This window comes from Thunnus thynnus, chromosome 6 (genome assembly GCF_963924715.1).
Source record: "Thunnus thynnus chromosome 6, fThuThy2.1, whole genome shotgun sequence".
Taxonomy (NCBI): domain Eukaryota; kingdom Metazoa; phylum Chordata; class Actinopteri; order Scombriformes; family Scombridae; genus Thunnus; species Thunnus thynnus.
Genome location: NC_089522.1, coordinates 12,408,089 through 12,429,532, shown reverse-complemented (window position 1 = coordinate 12,429,532; position 21,444 = coordinate 12,408,089). Strand labels below are relative to the sequence as shown.

General features: G+C 37.8%; 1 protein-coding gene across 1 annotated transcript; it reads right to left on the bottom strand.

Moving 5' to 3' along the window:
• Nucleotides 1-460: 460 nt before the first annotated feature.
• LOC137184265 (protein-glutamine gamma-glutamyltransferase 2-like) lies at nucleotides 461-16,637 on the bottom strand. The gene is made up of 15 exons (XM_067591747.1): nucleotides 16,509-16,637; nucleotides 15,927-16,112; nucleotides 15,524-15,757; nucleotides 15,155-15,273; nucleotides 14,845-14,973; nucleotides 11,437-11,605; nucleotides 10,800-10,929; nucleotides 10,380-10,483; nucleotides 9,728-9,816; nucleotides 9,294-9,447; nucleotides 7,795-7,883; nucleotides 6,894-7,077; nucleotides 6,391-6,551; nucleotides 1,426-1,562; nucleotides 461-1,086 (listed from the first exon to the last, which is right to left on the bottom strand). The coding sequence occupies exons 1-15, from the start codon at nucleotides 16,516-16,518 to the stop codon at nucleotides 921-923; spliced, it is 2,061 nt and encodes a 686-aa protein (XP_067447848.1). The 5' UTR covers nucleotides 16,519-16,637; the 3' UTR covers nucleotides 461-920.
• Between the last annotated feature and the right edge of the window lie 4,807 nt (nucleotides 16,638-21,444).

The window sequence follows — 21,444 nt, the reverse complement described above, 5'->3', positions numbered from 1 at the left end:
CAAATCATAGACATCTGAAAAATGACGAGACACAAATACACGAAGCTTCTTTGTAAAGGCTCCCAAGCCAACAAGTTTAGGAACCACTGGTTTATCTTAAACAATGCAGTGTAATTTATAAGCTTATCATTACTTCATTTAAAATTTTAATCTGAAATGTAGCGGAGTATAAGTATCGATTAGCATAACATGAAACTACTCAAGCAAAGTACAAGTACCTTAAAATTGTACTTAAGTACAGTAGTTGAGTAAATGTACTCAGTTACATTCCACCACTGTCTCTAATATCACTTAAAATCATAAACACAAATGTCAGTAATATCAGCTGCTAATGGGAGACACTGTACCAGCCATGATGTGATGTGACCAGTAGGTGTCAATATTCATCCACTGAGAGTTTATTCTGACTCTGCATCGCTCTTTGGCCCACAAGACAACAAATTAACACCCAGCCTTAAAATGTTTTCTCCAAAATTTTATTTTCAATTAGCGCACTGGATTTTTTCTGCATCACCAACAACAAAATGTTTCCTAAAAGGAGGCGAGGAAGCGCTGCTCCCTTAAACAATCTACTGGCAGCTTTAGTAGCAATGGCTTTATTGTCACATTTAGATTGAACCAAATCAAAATACAAGTAAAGTAAATGTGTTTAGGTCAGTATCTTATTATATTGCATCTATTAATCTTATTGTAGCCTACTACAGAGCCACTGTACATGATGTTAGTGAATGTGGATCATTGTGTTTCTTAATAAAGTTACCCAGGAAAAACTTATTCTTATGGATAGTATATAGTAAAGTATATATTAGTATGGTATATTCGAGCATATAAAAGAATAAGAATAACAAGTAAATTTAAAAGAAAATCAGTACCTGCTAGTCCAAAGAACAACAATGTAAAAAAGCTTTCAGCTTTTGCTATTAGATTTCTGTACTGGCACATTCGTTCACCATAACATTGATGAAGCTCTTGATGTTCCTCAGTTTGTCGCTATCAAAGTTCACCAGGAGCATGCTGGGTCCAGTAATGCTGGGACTGAGCTCAGCAGTGGCCTTGGCCTCCTGTTTTGGGCCCACTGTTCCAATCCTGCAAGAATGATACTCAACAGTCAGAGAGGAGGTTTCTGTTTTATGCTTATCTCTATTCTTACGTATACAGATATAAAATGTTTCAGTTTGTGCACATGTGCTGGTATCATTGTATAAAAGCCATTTTTTAGGACATTCTTTACTGTGATTTTGGGTTTAGCAGTGAGTAACATTTTTTATTCGAAAAATAGAAATCATGAGCGACAGCTGTAAAGAACAGTTCACCGTGAATTAATGTGTACATAAAAGAAGACAGACAAAACAGGTCATGTATAAAAGCTAAAAGACATAATACACTTGTCCACTCATATCTCCTGCATCAACAGAGTTGACATACCTCAGTATTATGGGCTTGCCGTCAGTGAGGCCGACCCCCTCCATGGTGAAGCTGCAGTCCTGCAGTGGCTCTGGTAAAGGGTTCAACAAGCTCAGCTCTGCCGTCATAGACTCATATAGTGTGGCTTCTCCCACCAGCTGCAGAGAGGGGGTCAGATAGACAGGTTTCATCATGTAAGAGGTGGTATCATATGATTATTGATTGAATATGTCCTGTACAGTTTTATTATAGATTACAATAATCAAATAATGTGAACATTACAAATACTAACACAGTTTGTTTTAACATAATATATATGCCTGAGTGAGCAATAAAAAATAGAGGAAAATTCAATGATTTCTAGTTGAATCCAAACTTTTCTGTGATGCTACCTCACTCGTGGTTCAAGGTTCAATATATTCATCCATTAACGCTGGACATTAAATGCTCTAGATGACTCTATAGGAATACACTGAAGAGATCAACATTTATTTAAGAACTGAGGAATAGGCCTGAAAAGAGAAAGAAATAAGATGATGATTCATTGGTTAAAGTGACCAATGCATTTCAGCCAAATTATATTCTTCAGGGGAAGAGAAAGAACCTAATAGACAAGATTACAGTCATACTTAATGTTACTTTGGCTCTGTCTATTTCTTGAAGATGCCCACTTAAACTGTAGAGTCTAAGCATGTAGTTTACTGAGCACTTTCTTCTTTACATACAAAATAAAAAACATGCTACACAAGCATGATAAGTATAATTATCAAGGCAAGAACAATAAGCACGTAATCGGCAAACACAGTCAAAGACTGGTGTGCTCTCAAGGCTCCATCGCTTGAAACTAAACTATCTAACACACACATATTGCATGTTATACATTTTAACCAATCACAAGCCAGGGCTGACTGAGATCATTATTGGTCCTCATTAAGCATGCTGCGATGAAACTACGGAACTGCTTATCATTCTTAGCAATTTAAGTACAGCAAGATAAAAATTATTTACAATTATGTTTCTATTGTATAAATGGCTCTGACATAGCCTGCCCCTAGTTGACTAGGCTGATAACATATCAATTACCAAATACAAACACGCAGAGCCACTGACTTCTCTACACCAAATTATAAACCTATCTTCCAGGTTTTAAGGATACATATTTGTCTCATTCAAAACAGATTAATGTCTTATTCAGTCTTTTTTGATCTTTACAATGCCTCCTCTAAGATGCATATGTTAGTAATGGGTCTCTCTAATGTGCTTGTCTTTGTCCAAACACAGATGCGCCAAACTGTCCCTTTTGAGTCTGGCATTATCTTGACAATTTTTCCTATTATCCAGGAATTTCTTGGTGCAGAGGAGTCTACAATGAGGACAACATCTCCAAGGTTGAAATTCCGTCTTGTTGTGCTCCATTTTTGTCTTTCCTGCAAGAGAGGCAGGTACTCCTGAGTCCATCTGCGCCAGAATAGGTCTGCCATATATTGAATTTGCCTCTAGTGGCAACACACATAGAGATCTTCTTTTGAAAAGGCACCTGGGGGCATATTTGGCTGTGTCTTCATCAGTAGTAAGTGATTTGGGGTCAAAGCCTCCAGATCGTTGGTGTCGTTTGAGGTCGTTGTTATGGGTCATTGATAATGCTTTCCACTTCACATAAGAGTGTCTGTAGTCCCAGGCATTCCCAGACACCTCCGTGGTGGGAAGTGGTTAAATATCCACTTAACTCCTCTTTTCAACATGGATTCCTGAATTGTAGACTGGTCCAGGTTTATTAGTGCCATTGTCTGAATGAAGAACAGACACTTGACCTCTTCCGCTTAGGAAGTGGCATAGTGCATTAATACATGAACTGGTGTTGAGTGAGTGTGCTACTTCTAAGTGAACTGCTTTCCTGGTTAAACATGTGAAAAGCACACCATATCTCTTCACTCTGTCATGACCTCTACTGACCTCGATGGGCCAAAATAGTCCACACCAGTGTTTGTGAAGGGTGGCAATAACCAGTCCTCTGGTAAGTTTGACATTTTTTCTTCACCTGCCTTGGCATGTAGTCTTCTGCATGTGCTACACTCTGGGATCATCCTTTGTATTGCTGAGCAGGCTTTTAGTATCCAGTACTTCTGCCTCAGTCTTGTGAGAATGTAATTTCTGCCTAAGTGGCTGGTTTCTTCATGGATGTGACGGAAGATGAGTTTGGCAGTCCAGTGATCCTTATGCAAGATAGCTGGATGCCTGGCTTCTAGCGGCATGGCAGATCGGCTCAACTGCCCTCCTACTCTCAGCACTCCACCTTCCAAGTATGGATCCAACTTAAAGATATGACTTTCTTTCCTTACATGACATTTTTTCTTCTTGCAGGGCTTTAAGGTCTTCTGCATCTTTCTGTTTCTGACATAGGTGAATTAACTCCAATTCCACCTTGGAAAGGTCTTCTGTGGTAAGCACTTATTTTTCAAAGCTTTGTTTGTACTTGAGCATCTTTGACTGAAGTAAAGACTCTGCCTTAGATGAGTTGTTTCACATTTATAGATTGCTTCTTGAAGCTCCTTTGTTTTCTGCCTCATGTTTAGCAAAATCTCCTTTAGGCACATGAGCCAAGCCGTCGCTTTCTTGAGTTTATACCAGCTTGAGAATTGGTTTAAAAACCAAGTCATTGTATCCAATTTCTCATCCACTTGTATAGGGACACTTTGGCTTTGAGCTCTGAGTCTTTTTCCTTTGAGTGAATGGACTGGTCTGGTCATTCTGGCCATTCAAACTGCGGTCTAAACAGGAATTCTGGTCCCTGTATCCAGTTTTTGCTCTGTAGCAGACTCTTGAAGCCTGATCTGCAGGGTTGTCTGCTGTGTTCACATACTTCCACTGAGAAAGCTTTGTATCCTCTTTAATGAATGAGACTCTGTTAGCTACAAATGTTTCATATCAAGCTGCATTGTTTTCGATATACTTAAGTACTGTGACACTGTCTGTCCAGAAGATTGATTCATCCAACTGTAATTGCAGCTCATGTTGCAGCATTTTGTCCATTTTCACAGCCATCACAGCTGCTGTCAATTCCATCCTGGGAATGATGACAAGCTTGAGTGGTACCACTGTTGACTTTCCCATCAGGAATGAAGTGAGTTTCTGGTCCTTTTTCGTTGGCCAACAGGAGGTAAGATACTGTGCCATAACCATTGTTGCTGGTGTCAGAAAAGTGGTGTAGTTGTGCTGACTTGATGAGACCAAATCCTGTGGGCTTGATGCATCTGCTGACCCTAACCCTATCCCGCTGAAAGAAGACAGTTTTGGCAAGTCTTCCAACCACTTTTTCCATCTTTTTGTCTGTTCTTCAGACAGTTCATCATCTCATGCTCTTTTCTCTTTGCAAAGTTCTCTTAGAAGGAGCTTGGCAGGTAGGATGAAAAGTGCCAGGAAGCCCAGAGGGTCATAAGCTGAACTCCTAACTGATAGGATTTCTCCCCTAGTACAAGGCTTTTCCTGTACTTCAATTTTGAGCTTAAAAGTGTCCACTGCACCACTGGACACCTAATGCCCTCTCTGTGGGTAGCTGATCATTGTCAAGGTTGAGATCTTTAACCTCTGAAGCTCTGTCTTCTTCTGGGATTGACATTAGCAATGCTCTTGAATTGCTCGTCATTTTGGTCAAACAAAATCCTCCACTGAGGCATAATGTTCTCAAGTCCTTAGCAAGAGCAACAGCATGCTGAGCTTAGACAGTCGTCAACATAAAAGTTGTGTTAGATTGTCTCAACAGCTTCAGGTGCAGCCCTCTCTTTTCCATCTTCAGCTGTTCTTCTTAGTGAGTAAGAGGCGCAACTGGGAGAAGAAGTTGCTCTGAACAAGTGTACACATATTCTGTAATCTGCTGGCACTGCCTTCAGGTCGCCATCTGGCCAAAATCGGAGCCACACCAAATCTGAATCCTCTTCAGGTAAAACATGGATTACATGTCTGCCATCATGCCTACCATTTCCTTCCTGAACCTTGTCAGCACTCCAGTAAGAGTGTTTATGAGGTTGGGGCCTTAAAGGAGCTTATTGTTTCGTGATACTACCTGATATGATGTGGTACAGTCAAAAACAACTCTTAATTTCTTCTTTTTGGGATCATATACTCCATGATCTTATTTCTGCAGTCTAGCCGCTCTTCAGGTACTCTGGTGTCATATCCCTTCTCTAGCAGCTCTCTCATGAACCCATTGTACTCCTCGTGAAAGTCAAGATTCCTGGGAAACTTCCTTTTTAGACTTGTAAGGTGCTGCTCAGCTCGAGGTCTGTTGTCAGGCGTTTTTATGTCCTTGTCTTTCAATGGTAGTCCTATGCAGTAGTGATCAACAACATTTTGTGAAGTGCTTTAATTCACTATATTTATAAAACTTACATTGTATGCTTTGTGTTAAGCTTGTCCTTTCATTGTAATGTGTGTACAGTCCTCTTATCTCTTGTAGGATTGGGAGGGGAATTGGTTTGGTACTCTCTTTTTTGTTTTTATTTATTTATTGTTCATTGTTTGTTTTCTTTTCCTCTCCCTTTTTTGCCCTGTGGTTATTTTGCTCTGATGGCAGAGTAAATGTAAATTTCACAGAGTCTGGAGCACTTTAATAAAAAAGATTAAAATACTCACAGGTGAACAATAACTTGAACACAAGGAGGAAGGAAATGATTTGACAGAATATTTGATCACACTAATGTGATTTTCTATGTCTGTACTATGTTGACTCAGAAAAGCAGGTTTTTGATCCATTAAAATCATCAGAAAGTATTTTTAAATGTGATAAATAAGAGTGTATTTTGCTCTGAGGTTATGAGTGTGATTGTGTGTGCGAAGGCTGACTTGTTACTTAAGTTCTGTTTTGCACAGAATGTAAAAACTCCTTAAATACAATTTACTGATTTATTCACTCAGTTTGTTGTCCTACAGTGTAATAATAGAGAGTTTTTATCGCTCATGAACACATTTGTTCCACCTGTCTATCCATACCTTGATTTCTATGACTGGCTCATCCAACACAATGGTCTTTTCAGCCTTGTGGTAGTCAATGGTCTGCTTGTCGACGGTGATGGCTGACAGATGGATCAGCCTGTCAGAGGTGATCACTGATCCATAACTGTCATACATCAGTCTGAGGTACAGACGCCTCTCTGAAAAAACACACATATTATAAATCACATTAATTAGGTTATGACAACTATTTCAATGCAATTTCTGCATGATAAAATGATTTTTGGAAGGTTGTGAACCAGGTTTCAACCAGCAAACATTGTAAGACAGTTGTATAACTAAATTTATAGAAATATTTCTCTGTTACATTTGAATGAACTTGAATTACTGACTTTGAATCTTTTGTAAGATGCAGATAAAAGTCTTGTTTCATAGAGGTACCTTCATGATTATTTCCACTTGCAAACAATGTGGGAGTGATTTCTGCGCAATCATGAAAAAAGCTCAGACACTGTGGTGTCTGTGATAAGATCAGAGCTAACCTTCTCCAGAGGGCACCTCCACTTTGTCTGAAGCAAATCCACAGCTCCCTCCTAGTTTTCCGTTGTAGCCTACAGCTTTGGCAACAAACAGGAAAATGCAGGTCTTTGCCTCCATGCAGTTGTTAGTGAGGACAGCACAAACCTCAAAGTCTGAGCCCACAATCATGTTATCAGCAAGCTTGATCTGAAATGAGAATCATGAGATGATTCATTTAATTTAATTTATGGAGAATACAATAACAGAAATACATTGTATTGTATTTCTAATAATGAGCATTTAGTTCTTAAGTTTGTTGAAAAGGATGATTCTGTGATTTTAGGAACAGTATATCTCAACTCTGTTGTAGAATTGGCAAAATTTGGCAAAAAATAATAATAATCAGAATATGCTCATAAAAGATTTTAGCTAATGCAACATATAAAGTGATAAAAGATTAATTGAGCCTCTGTCCATCCAACCATCTATGTAAAGGGGACATTTAATGAAACATTTATCTTCAACGTAAACAAAGAAAACATACCGTTATGTTACACACAACTTAGCAGTATTTGACAACCTTGTGTGTGCTGTATGTCTGTCATACCCATGATGGTTATTTCAACTTTTGTCTGTTTTGCATATGTTATGCATATGAATGATTTGATATATTAAATATTTGTTCTGTTTTTTTGACCAATGAACCTGCAAAATAGATGATTTCACCTCTTAGGAGCTGTGATGTTGTCTCATGTTGCTTTGAAAACTTAGATCATTTTGCTCATTGCCAGATCTGTTTAATATCTTTAACTGACCCAACTCTGCAGCAATGTTTTAATTAAGTTACTTCAGAGTTTTAGTTTCTTTCTATATATTTACATTATTTGCTGTATCCCCTGTATATCTATATATGAACAGAAAAACCTTGAGACGGAGCTCTGGCTCTTCTCCTCGCTGCTGTAGCTTGTTGTGGTGCTGAGCCTTCTCATACATCTGCCTCTCCTCCTTTGAACCTGAAAACCATCAGGATTACTGGTAAGTTCTTCAGTATTATAAACCTCCTGAGACAGACTCCTTCAAAACCATCATCATTTAGATTTAACAGACATGGAACTTGTGTGATTACATTTTTAAAATTGTGTTGGCTGAGGTCATCTCTCTATCTCTCTATATAAAGCAAGGAATCTCTGTCTGTCTGTATGTATGTAAGTTTGTCCTTCATATATCTCCAGAACCGTTCATCCAATCTACTTCATACCTGGCAGGTGGATTGCTGGGGAACTGAGAAAGTGCAATGTCAATGTGTGAAGTTGTTTGGATGAGTGGTTCTTGAGAAAAATATAAAAACACCTCATAAATAACATTGATTTGCTTCTTCTTCTGCCAGCGTAGTCAATGAATGGAAATATGGACAGCACCACACTGCCATTGCAACCCACATTGTGGTCAGAGGTGGGATTACATCCATAGTGTTAGAAAACGTTTCGGAGACTTAAGCTCTACTATTGAACTGTGTAATGTTACTGTGAAGGAAACTTGGCATGTACATTCAAAACTTAGTGCTCAATGTCTCAGGCACATTCAGAGATATTTAAAAATACCTCAAACAACATTGCCCAAAGTGCTCTCCACCACAATCATCAAAACACCAAATGAGGGAATATCTTTTTGAAGAATAGTGTTCATTCCTCCAGTAGAGTTCAGTAACTTGTAGAATCAATGCCAAAGCTGAGGAACACCATTCTTCAAAAACACATTCCCTCATCTGGTGTTTTGATGATGGTGGTGGAGAGCACTGTTTAACATGTCAGTCCAAAACTCCCATAAGTGTTCAATTGGGTTGATATCTGGTGACAGTGAAGGCCATAGCATATGATTCACATCATTTTCATACTCATCAAACCATTCAGTGACCCCTCGTGCCCTTTGAATTGGGGCATTGTCATCCTGGAAGAGACCACTCCCATCAGGATAGAAATGTTTCATCATAGGATAAAGGTGATGACTCAGGACAACTTTGTACTGATTTGCAGTGACCCTTCCATCTAAGGGGACAAGTGGACCCAAACCATGCCAGCAAAATGCCCCCCACAGCATAAGAAAGCCACCAGATCCCCTCACTGTAGGGGTCAAGCATTCAGACCTGTACCAGTTTTTCCTTTAATTTGTCACCCATCTGTATATGTGGTTGCTTCTACGGTTCAACCTCAGTTTAGTCTCACTTGTGAAGTTTCTACTTGGATTAAAACCATTTAATTTATTGAATCCTTATCGTGTTGGTTGATACATTTGTCAATTTATACACATATATGCAGTTCTCAAGAAATAATAAGCAATTGGCCTGTTCCGAACAGGCACATTTTGAAGGGGCACTGCACTAGTCTGTGTATGTTTACAGTGACATGTAACAAACTTTGCAGTACCTTCAGGATACTTGTACTGGTGTGTGATGTCATGCCTCTCATCTGAGCCCACAGCTTTAGTGCTGATGAACCGTCCAACAGACTTTGTTGATCCACCAATTTTGACCAATTGTCCATTTGACAGGCGCACCAAGTCCACAACATCTGCATTAACCTGAATCCACACACGACATGACATAACATCAGATAACACTAGACACATATATTATGACAACTATACCAATATATATGATAGAAATATTTTGTATACATACAGTACATGAACAAACACAGTATCTCTTAAATTATGTCTCAGATCACAAAATTGTGAGGTGGATTAGCTTGGATCAGGTCTTGTCAATAAATGCAACTTCTATGGAGTTTATGAAGTCCAGCTTACATTTGTGCATTTTTTTTTATAAAGTTTGACGCTAAAAGATCAAGCAAAAACCCACCTCAGCGAAAATAAAGGGAGCATCGTACTTCTTGGTCAGCTCTCCTTCCCTGATAGCCCTCAGTGAGGCCGGTCCACAACAGAAAACACCTGACAGCATCACACACCCAGAAACACAGTGAATTTCATTGAGTTTCAGACACACAACATTTGGATTCAGGCCACAACTGAACTAAACTGAACTGAACTGAACTGAACTGAACTGAACTGAACTAAACTAAACTAAACTAAACTAAACTAAACTAAACTAAACTAAACTAAACTAAACTATTATTTTTGGCGTTTGGTATAACACTTTATGACACTTCAAGAGAGCATGCACAGGTCTAAGAGTTTGTAGTAAAAAATAAAACAGTTGCTTAATACTGTGTCATGGAATCGAGAAGAGTCATGTGAACATGCCAAACGTAAGATGTCACATGCATAACCATACACCAAACCTGTGACTACTGTCAGAAGTTGAATCTTACCGGTGTGTTAAACACTGTGCCTTGGCATTAGAGTCGTGTTTCATGAGGTGTTTAGATTATTCTGTCTGTCTTCTGTAGCTGTTCTGCCTTGGCAGCGTGCAAAAAAAGTCAGCTCACAGACCTACATTTAGGACATACCCATTGAAAAAATAAAGGATAAACTACATTTAAATCAAAATTCACCTTCACTTTTCTCTTGCGGGGTTGGGTCACTGGTCTGCCAACCATCAAATTCCTCTCCTAAGTCTGGACGAGTCATCCAGCTATCGACCCAAACATGGAAGTTCCTGGAAAAAAATTAGTAAAATAAAGAACAATAACATGACCGTTTTGCTTCAATCTGTAAAATAATGTAAAAAAACAAACAAACAAACAATGTTCATTCAATCATGCAGCAATAATGGAAGATATATATGTATATGTATATATATGTATGTGTATATATATATATATATATATATATATATATATATATATATATATATATATATATATATGTGTGTGTGTGTGTGTGTGTGTATGTAAAAATATATATGTAAAAAAACATGGATTATACTGTGTTTGCACGTTTCGACCAGATAATAATCCCTACCATACACTCACCATATTGAATCATCAGAAATACTCTCACCATCTTCATCATACAGGTTTTCTATCACCAGGTTGGCGTCAGTATCGTGAGCTGATCCAAAGTTAGTAACCACTCGACACGGGATACCCAGGGCACGGGACACTGGAGGAGGGAGGAGAGCAACTCTTCATCACACCAGCTTACTGAAGCACATGCTTGAGATAACGTCTGTCATCAAAGATAAACAATAAAGACACCACATAAAAATGTCACGAGGTGGCTAGGTAGATGGCTACAAAGCTGTGAGATTAAATTCTAAATTTAGAGTTTTGATAAAAAGGCTGGATTGTGTAACAGTGGAGGTGGGATGGAGGAAATGCAGCAGAAATCAGGACTGTTGGTATTGTATGGTACCAAAGGGGTGCATTTATTCAAGAAATTGCTTCTATGTTACCTCAGGAGTTGGTTTATTGAATCCTTTTAAAGTTTAACAAACACATTGTAATATGACAATATACCATGTGAATTCTATAAGACACAATAACTCACTGCACTCCAACATGTGCATCAAAACCCCTCAAAACGTATGGGTTGATAGATTAATCAATAATTTAAGAATCAAATGAAATTGCTGTCTGAATCAAAGCAAGACTCATACTGTGGTCCAACCTGTGCATGCAACAGCAGCAAAGACCCAACACTGGCCGTAGCGGACGGGGCCACTTTCTGCCCACTGACGCAGAATGTCCCCGCTGCCGATCCACTGGCCTGGATGAACTCCATCTGTAATCTCTCCCCAATTTCCCACCAGCACACCGCTGTCATCGTAACTGTTGATCTGAGGGCACAGACAGAGACCAGACAAGACAAGGCAAGTTTATTTGCATAGCACATTTCAACAAAAAGGCAATTCAAAGTGCAAGACAGAATATAAAAGCAACACAAGGCAATGTAAAAAGACATTTAAATACAATTAAAAAGTGTTAAATTTGGAAATAAAAAGCTAAAATAGGATAAGACAGCTAAAACAGGAGAATAAAAGTCTTCAGCTATGATTTAAAAGAACTGAATATTGTAGCAGTCCTGCAGTTTTCTGGGAGTTTGTTCCAGATATGTGGAGCATACTGGAGCATACTGAAGCAACGCTGCTTCTTCATGTTTAGTTTTTACTCTGGGGACAGAAAACAGACCTGTCCCAGACGTCTAGATGGTTCATAACGTATCAGCAGATCAGAAATGTATTTTGGCCCTAAACCATTCAGTGCTTTATGAACCAACAGCAGTATTTTCATATCAATTCTTTGACAGACAGGAAGTCAGTGAAAATATTTGAGAACTGGAGTGATGTGATCCACTTTCTTGGTCTTAATGAGGACTCGAGCAGCAGCGCTCTGAATCAGCTGCAGCTGCCTCATCGATTTTTTTGGAAGACCAGTAAAGATTTTGTTACAGTAGTCAAGTCTACTAAAGATAAATGCATGGACGAGTTTTTCCAAATCCTTCTGAGATTTTGGTTTGTGGTTTTAACATTATCGATTGAAGCTGAGTGCTGACTTTTATTCATTTCTCCTTGTCTCCAAAAACAATTACTTCAGTTTTATCTTTGTTTAATTGAAGAAAATTCTGGCACATCCAATCATTAATTTGTCCAATGCACTTACTGAATGCCTGTATTGCACCATAGTCCCCTAGTGATATGCCTATGTAAATTTGTGTGTCATCTGCATAACTGCGGTAACATATTTTGTTGTTTTCCATAATCACATAAAAGACAAGGGAGAAAAAACACATAAACAGGGAAGTGGAGGATGTTCACTTTCATTTAGCCACAGACTGCTGGGTGGTATGCACATATCAAATCAATACGTACATGGTTTATTTTAAATGTTTTTCATTAGCTTCTATTAAGGACTGTTCAGTCAAAAGTCTTCTAAATGATGCTGAAACTTTTAACACACTTATACCAAATAAACTGTATAAAGTCAGACCTCACTTTCATCAAGCTCACAGAGGTACAGGAAAAATTCAAGCACAAGATTTGGTTAGAAATATAATGGGGAAACACTGAGCTGTTGTTTTTGCTATTCTTCTATAATATATCTCAAGATCTCTTAATGGCTCATTATCCTTATTTTCCACATAAGATTTGCTTCAGACATCCATCAGCATTACAAGACAGAAGTCTAGCCAAGTCAGATTATGAATACGTAGAAGAAGAACTGAGTAGTTAACAGTATCAAGACCAGTAGTTGATGTCAGGAAAGTAAAACATGTATTAAAGTTGTGACTATGAAAAGTGATATACAATAATATAAAAAAAGGATTGTGAAGATTATGGGAGACAGAGACTGTAAAATTTCTTTAAAATGTGAACAATGAAAGAGTCCATTATGGGAAGAAAAGGTTTCCGTAAAGGATATTAATTAGTAATGATAGGTCAAAGTACCCTAGATGTTATAATTTATTATCAGTGTGTGAATTTAGTGATAGAACGTGAAGGAGGATAACATGTTTGTAATGTTGGCTTTGTGTCAGTGTATTTTCAACTAGAAAATTCTGCAATTTCTGAAGAAGTTGCGTGTGAGAGCTGCAAGCTGCCAGCTGTTGCCGTTGCAAGTTCGTAACACCACCTACAGGTGAAATTGTATAAACTACTACGGACTTGTTCAGCATCCCCATCTGTACAACTTGCTGAATTAGTTACCATGGAATATTATATTTAAGGGATATTATACTCAATAAACAGTATGATGGTGGTTCACTAATGGCCACAAGGTGAGACTATTCGTGCCATGATTCAATATGTTGTGCACATTCGCATGGAACACTTGTGTACCAAGTTTAATTTCATTAAAGACAACAGAATTATAGAAATATCATGTTATAATATTACAGTAGCATCCACTGTAGGTAGAATTGTATCAGAGGTTACACACTTGTGTAGTGTGGCTGTATGTACAACATTCCTAAATTTGGTGTCAATCCAATCAAGCATTGAAGAGTTATAGCCTGTTAAGTGCATCAGGCCACGCCTTCAAAAGTTTGGTAACCCATTGAAGTCAAATGGTAAGTGATTCCAAAAAACAAACACATAAGCTTTATTCTGGGTCATCTAATTATGGTATGTACCAAGTTTGATTAAGATTGGATGAAATATGTGCCAATAGAAGCAAAAAATTTGTTTACCAAAAAATCCAACAATGTGGAATTTTTTTTAAGTGGAAATGGGCGTGACCTGCATCAGTCTACTTGACATCATCTAAGGAACACACTGTGCAAATATTGTTTGTATATGCCTCATGGTTCATGAGTTATTAGCCAAAATTTAAACATGTAATAACTGACCACATGGTGGTACTGTTGGTCCCATGTTTTAATATGTTGAGTATTTCCACATGGGACACCTGTTCATTAGGTGAATACTCAAGCACTTTCACTTTTTGAGATATGTACTTTCAAATATTTCTCCCGTAGACTCTCCATTATACATTTTAATAATTAAAAAAATTATATAAAGTCACTGAAACATTTTACAGTAAAAGTAAAGTAAGAGCATAGATCTTAAGGTGATTTACATTTTGACGTATAAACAATGTTTGCTCGAAAAATCATACAGAAGTAGTTAGATGCAAAAAAAATGGTGAAATACTATATAATAAATATATAAAGAGCTTGCACACAACTATGTCAAATATCCCTAAACATAGTGCATGATCCTGTCCTTGTTATCAACATTGTCTGAGAACATACCTGGCTTTGATTTATTGTATAGTGGCACTGAATCATGACACCCAGTGGAAATAGCCCTGAATTTCTCTTTAAGCTATTTTTGACTTGCAGCAGGAATAACATGCTGACAGACTTTAAATTATTTGTTTATTACTCTGCTTATAGCTACATTTTAGCTTGGAACGAGGGCCACACATTAAGTTTTAAAAGAAGGAGAGAGGTTACCCTGCAGGACAATAAAATACTCTGAATATAAATGAGCAAACAGTTTTCTGGGGCACCATAGTAATCTCTGCCTGCATTGCCAAAAAAGGGCTCATCACAGGGTGATTAAAGGCACAGACCTACCATGGCACTCAGCACTCTGGTCACATAGATGGGATTTCTCCTGGCAGAGCAGTCCTGGTCAGCATCAGACACAAATTTGGGATTGTCATCCAGGATCTTCAGACAGATATCCAATATTCCTACTTCAAACTTAAAACAGAAGGTCAATTATTAACTGAATTAACTTAATGGGTTGATAAATGTAACTGGATATTAAAATAGTGTCATGTTTATTGCTCTTTTCAGGTTACAGTGAAGAAGAGATTATACATTTTTCTGTCTACAGTTCACTGAACTTCATTGAATTGATGTTCTTTTTAAATTTGTGTACCTGTCCGAAGTTCCAGGGTGTCCCTTTGATTCGTTTAAACGTTCCTCTGTAGACCTGCCCATGTTGTGCTAAGACATACTCCTGCCTCTTCATCTCACTGCGCATGTAAACAGCATCTCCTGTGAGTCAGTAGAGTCAAAGCAACAATGTGTTCAGACCAGTGTAATAGCATACTGCATTAATACCTCACATCTGACAGCATTTGGCAGATGTTTTAGATATTTAGTTTTGCAAATTAAACACAATGATCATGAAGAAGAAAGGAATACAAGCTGCAGGCAGAGCACAACAAGTTTAACACAAAGTGAAATTCCAGTTCAACCCAAAACACAAATAAAACATAAAAAAAACGATATATTCTGTACTCACTGGGGCACCAAGCATTAAAAAGCAGGGTGAATTGTCCTAAACTGGTCTTCTGCCCCTCCTGGTCCACAGTCAGAGAATAGAGCCCTATTGGGGCATTGGGGGAGGAATTGATAGTCACAGACACTGTGTTTCCAGAGGGATCATTAGTGGCAGAGGCGCTCCACTCAGTGTCCACCGTGGAGTCATGGAGTCCAAAGCAAACCTTCGTGCCAGATTCTTTTCTGGGTAGCGGACCTGGAGAGACAAAGACGGGAACTGAATCTAAATGGAAACTAGGGAAACACAAGTCTTTGTGCTCACACTGGTGATTCACTCATGCATGCATGCTGCTGAAAAGATCTGCAGCATTTCTCTCTCAACCACATACATTGTGAACCTAATCACTGGTTAACAGGAAACATACCAGTTTCAACAATTAGTGTGAAGCTTGTTTCACTTGGTTTGAACTCTTTGCTTTCAGCTTTTAGATGTAAACTGACGTTGAAGGGCTGTCCCCTTCTGACAATCAAACGCTCCTCTTTACACAGCTCCGTATGATGGCTGCTGTTGTTGCTCTTAATGTTCAGATCACAGCGCTCAATGTCCAAGACTGTAGAGATGGAAAGACAGATTAATTCTAACATGAATTAAAAAGTATAATGTGCAAACAAAGTTGAGAACTGTCAAAATTTGACCTGATAATTTGATGACTATTAAATTTGATCACCTGTTCAAAGTTTCCTCACAGATGATAAATCACAAGAAATCATCAGCAAGACATTGTTCAGTGTTGATATAGTGTTACTCCATGTTCTGGATCTGAGATATCTAATGTCATCCTGCTCATCACATTTCACACGATTCTCAATCTGCTACATAGTCAAAGCACTCTGACACTGTGAAGTAACACAGAGAAACTACATTTTCAGTTGTAGATAATTCAGTCCACTAATACCATCTGAACACCTTTCATACAAGGGAAATAGTGTTTTTTCTTTCTCCTTACCTTGACTCATGTCTGCAGTGAAGTTCTTGTCCCTCGATGTCTGTGTGTAAAGTCTTCAAAGACACTTGAGTTGCAGCCTGTGCTCATTGGTCAATGACCCTGCAGTGTAACAACTCCGGAGGGATATTTGTAGCCTGTGAAATCTGATCAGAACGCCCCCATCCGCCCACTCAACACATCAGTAATTCTGTTTTTAGCCAGCAAGGGCAGACAGACTTACTAAACTCCTTTTTAATTCTTCAGTGTGACCATGATCTCAAAACTATTGTGAAATATCTTTACTGAAAACAAAAGCTTTCTATTCAAACAGCAACTCATTTTTCATACATTAACAAAATCTTAGTCATTTTTCTGTTTTTTTACAAATTTTTTTTTACAAATTATACCACAATGTAACGCAATACTAACACAATGTTTACATGCACTAGATGCTTTAAAGCAAATTTTCTTCTGCAAATATAAAATAAAGCAGACAACAAAAAAGTTTTTTTAATAAATTATTTATGCCATTTTTTGTAGCTGCAGCATATATTACTGTATGATTCAACATAAACAAAATGTTATAATTCAAAATGAATTAAAAACTGATAAATTATCATTTATAATGCAAAACATGAACACACCATATACTTTCAATTTTATGTAACTTTTACTTCAGTAAAAACTTCTGACATTTTTCTCAGGTCAGAATGATGAGACTTCCACTTTTAGTTTTCAATGTTACTAGAAGACATTGAGAAAAGATTACAAACCTAATTGCGCAGTTTTCCGTATTTGGTTTAAAGATCAAAGGAACAAAATAATTCAGTATAAACTGAACAAAAAAAGAAATTCTAGTCTTAAAATTTGACTACAAAATGTATTAATGAAATATCCCAGCAAGAAGAGCAACTCTGAAACTTTGGGCAATAGTGTTATCCTGCTTACATTGGAAATGAAATGTTTTGCAATGAGTGTCTACTCCTTATGTGCAAACATTGTTTCTGTGAAATAAGGAAGTAAATTCTGTCGGTCACTTTCCAGTTCAGCAGCAGGAAACCACACAAAATGAAAGCACTGACCCCACATTCGAAAAACCAAGTCAGCAATAAAGAAAGTGATAGAAAACAAAACATGTATCTGCCATATTGTAAAAAGTTAGTGGCTTTACAAGAAAACAAACAGAAATCAACATCATGGCCTCAGTTTTTCCAAGATCCAATTACAATCTGTTTACTGTAAATTTTGCACAAACATATAAAATCACAGAGCTTACAAAAGACACTTTTCATCAAATGTTTGTAAAGAAAACATAAAAAAATATATTAAGAAGGATTGTAAGATAATTAATATTATGTAATGGTCTTCAACATGAGGGTGAAGCTGATACATTGATCAGTTTGGAAACAATAATGGACTCTAAATAACAGTTAAGTGTTTTTTGGCGACTCGTATGTAGTCATATACTGTTTGTTAGTACGCAATTATAATTATATAGAAGTCCCTGAAGATTTTTGTATCCCTGGGTTAACTGCAACAATTACAGACTACTTCAAATCTCGATGTGATTTGCTTTGTTGGAGCCGTTTTTTGTTGTTTTTTTTAGCATATTTTGGCCATAGTTGATTGGCTGAGACTGATATCAGCCAAGATGTAGCCTAGTGTACGTGTGGTGAAAGCATGAGGTTTATTGAACCAGGTGCGACAAAGTTAATTTGTGAAGCTAAATATCTACAACAGCCCTAAAACATCTGCCAAATGGTGTCTGCTTTAAGCTCTGTGATTGGTGGTCCAGCTATAATTTTTACAGAGGGCTGAGTAATTCAAATAACAGTAACATTGACCAATCATAACCATATCTTATCTCTAAATGGGCGGCTTTGTTGTCGCTACTTTATGACAAGTTCAGCCAGCTGTGCGCTGTGAATGGGTCTACACCATTAGCATACTAGCCTACACATACACAAACAAGGGAGATTTATAAAACAGAGATCTGATGAATGTCGTTCAGGCTTACATAAAATCATATTGTGAACATTATTGTCCATGCTCGCAATCATTTGTCAGCTAGGAAAGCTACCATGGCTTTGGTCCTGTAGGAACACATTGTTGTTTGCTTTATCAGCTGACAGTCATGTGGTTGCTGCCGCTGGCTGACAGATTACACTCCATTTGAACAGTTTTCTGTTAGATGCTATTAGATGAGGCGGTGCACCGGCGCACTGACATGGAGCAGACACAATTACAAGCTAGTGAGAAAAACACAGATAAACAAGTTGGAAGTAACCATGGCTAGTGAGGATTATCCATGCCTTTTTCATGATTAATTTTAATGAAAAATTGGAGTTAATCTACAAAGGAAGACCTTCACCAGAGCTGATTTGGTGCAGAAAACCAAGGCTTTTTTCAACTCCAAGATTTTGTTTTCAAGTAACTTTTGTTAATGCGATCATCAAAGGGTAAGTTTTTAATATCAAATAACGGCCACTGTGCAAGCTGATATTATTCTGACTGCTCCTGCCACTGTTGTGTATGTTACCGTTTATTTTGGAAAACGGTCATTAATATGCACGTTACTGATGTTGACTGAGTCAGCTCTCGGGGGCCCCCTCATGCCTCCGTCAACTATACAGGCACAGCGTCTCGGTAGGAACAAATGTGCTGGCCAAACACCCGGCCCACAGTAAGGTGGAAGCCAATGAGGTGGCAGAAATTTTCGGGTGACATCTGGGATGGCCAATCACATCGTAGAGGTGGCACTGGCTGCACCTAACACCCCTTTAAAACCGTGCATGACTGATACTTATTAAAACAGAATAGTCTGCTTAAAGTATTACTACAAATCAGTTATTTCCTACAACTTCTAAAGGGTATCAATAATTTTGTCCAGGCTATTTTCACAACTTTTTTGTTTTGTTCCACTGCAAACCAAACATAGACATGCACTGATAATAAAATACCTTTTAATTTAAACATTGTTCAGGGTGAATTGTGCATTATTTAAAAAAAAAAAGCAAGGGTACCAATAATTTCTGCCACATCTGTATACTTTGCCCTCATATCTCAAAGACACTACAGACTTTTTGAACAAGTTGAAGGACTATCATGTGGATTCTGATGATCTTTTATGTACTATGGATGTCTCCAGCTTGTACACCAGTATACCTTACAAAGATGGTCTTGAGCCTTTGAACTATTTTGAATCAAAGAACTTGCACCCCTCTACTGAGTTTTTGTTATCTTTAACCAAAGAAGTATTGACGAAGAATTATTTTAAGTTTCAAGATCAATATTATCTCCAAAATTTTTAGAGTTAGATTTGATTTACTATAATAATCCCAATTAAATGTTATTGGAGGTATATAGATGACTTATTTTTTATTTGGAGCGGCAATGCTAATGATGTAAAAGAATTTCATGCTTTCATGAATTCAAGAAAGGAATCCATCAAATTCACATTGTGTCATGATCTGGAACGTTTTTTTTGTGTGGATGTTTTGGTGAAAAAAGTGGGAACCTCTTTACACACTGAAGTATATAAAAAGAAAGCTGACAGAAATATGTTTCTACAATTTAGCAGTTTTCATTGACCAGCATTAAAAAGAAGTCATCCATACAGCCAGCTACTGAGGATTAGATGCATTTGTAACTCTGATGATTCTTTTGAGTCACATGTGTTGGGCCTTGGCTACAGGTTTGGCTATCAGAAATAATTAATGATTAGATAATTATTATTAAAATCAATAGAAATTATTAATAAGAATTCATAATAACGGGGTACCACCCTGGGGTCAGGGAAAAAGATGGCCAAATTCAGTCTTAAAATTTACTAAGCTATCAATTTGGAACTTTGATCAATAATTAACTTAATAACTATAAACAAAATCACCATATCAATAGCTAGTTATAGTTGAAGGATTTTGGAGTTCTTTGCAGAGCAGAGGTTGGCAAAATTCACTCTTGTGCAACATTACACAGACAGCATGTATATCCAAAAGCATTTATTAAAAAAGGGTAAAAGAGCAAAACACACAATATTATTAATCTAGCTAAACATATATACAAGTGTGTGTGTGTGTGTGTGTGTGTGTGTGTGTGTGTGTGTGTGTGTGTGTGTGTGTGTGCATGCAAGACCTGGTTACTGGATGCAACATGTGTGAAGCATAAACTAACCTTAGCTTAGCAATATGGCTATTCAATAGCTTAACAATGGAAATGCATCACAACAATAAAACTCAGTTGAAAACGTTAAACCAAAATCAGTACATATACATCAACAAGGTTAACAGTTTATGCTTAGCCATGCTATGCTATGATATATTCTGCTAGGCTATGACCAGTTGTTACCAAGTCCATGGATAAAGAGATGCTTTGTGGTGTTCTGCTTCTTAGCTGGTGAATCCATGGATGAGTCAGGCTAAGAGGAGTTTGGCTCCGAGGCTGAATAGCACAGGCTTTGCTGACTGTCGGTGATCCAACCGTGCAGGCCGGAGGGCCCGAGTCACTTCTTTGTGTGGAGTTAATGGCAGGCTAACTCTTCTTTGTGGCTCCTGTGCTTGTTAAATCAGCAAGCAGACTTGTGTGGTAGCTGCTGGCACTAGACTTAATTTAGTCACTGAGTCTTAGGCAGACCGCTGTGAGCAGGCCACACAAGAGACCAGAGAGCTGAGCAGCAGAGCTGCTCCCGCAGCAGCCGTGAGGGGAAAGAGAACATGAAATGGAAAGTGACCCTCAAATTGCAAGTACATTTCAAACTCCACCTAAATATTTTTTTAAGAAGTCTTCCAACTTACATGATCTCCTAGTGAAGTCAAATTTGCCTAAGAGGCCAACTCACTTTCTGTTTCAGATCCCCAGTGGAAAATTTCCTTGTCATAGCTGTATACACTGTTATTCTATGATTAATTATGATTAATTAATCAAGTCACCCATCCAAAGTGTGGTGTTGACATTAAAG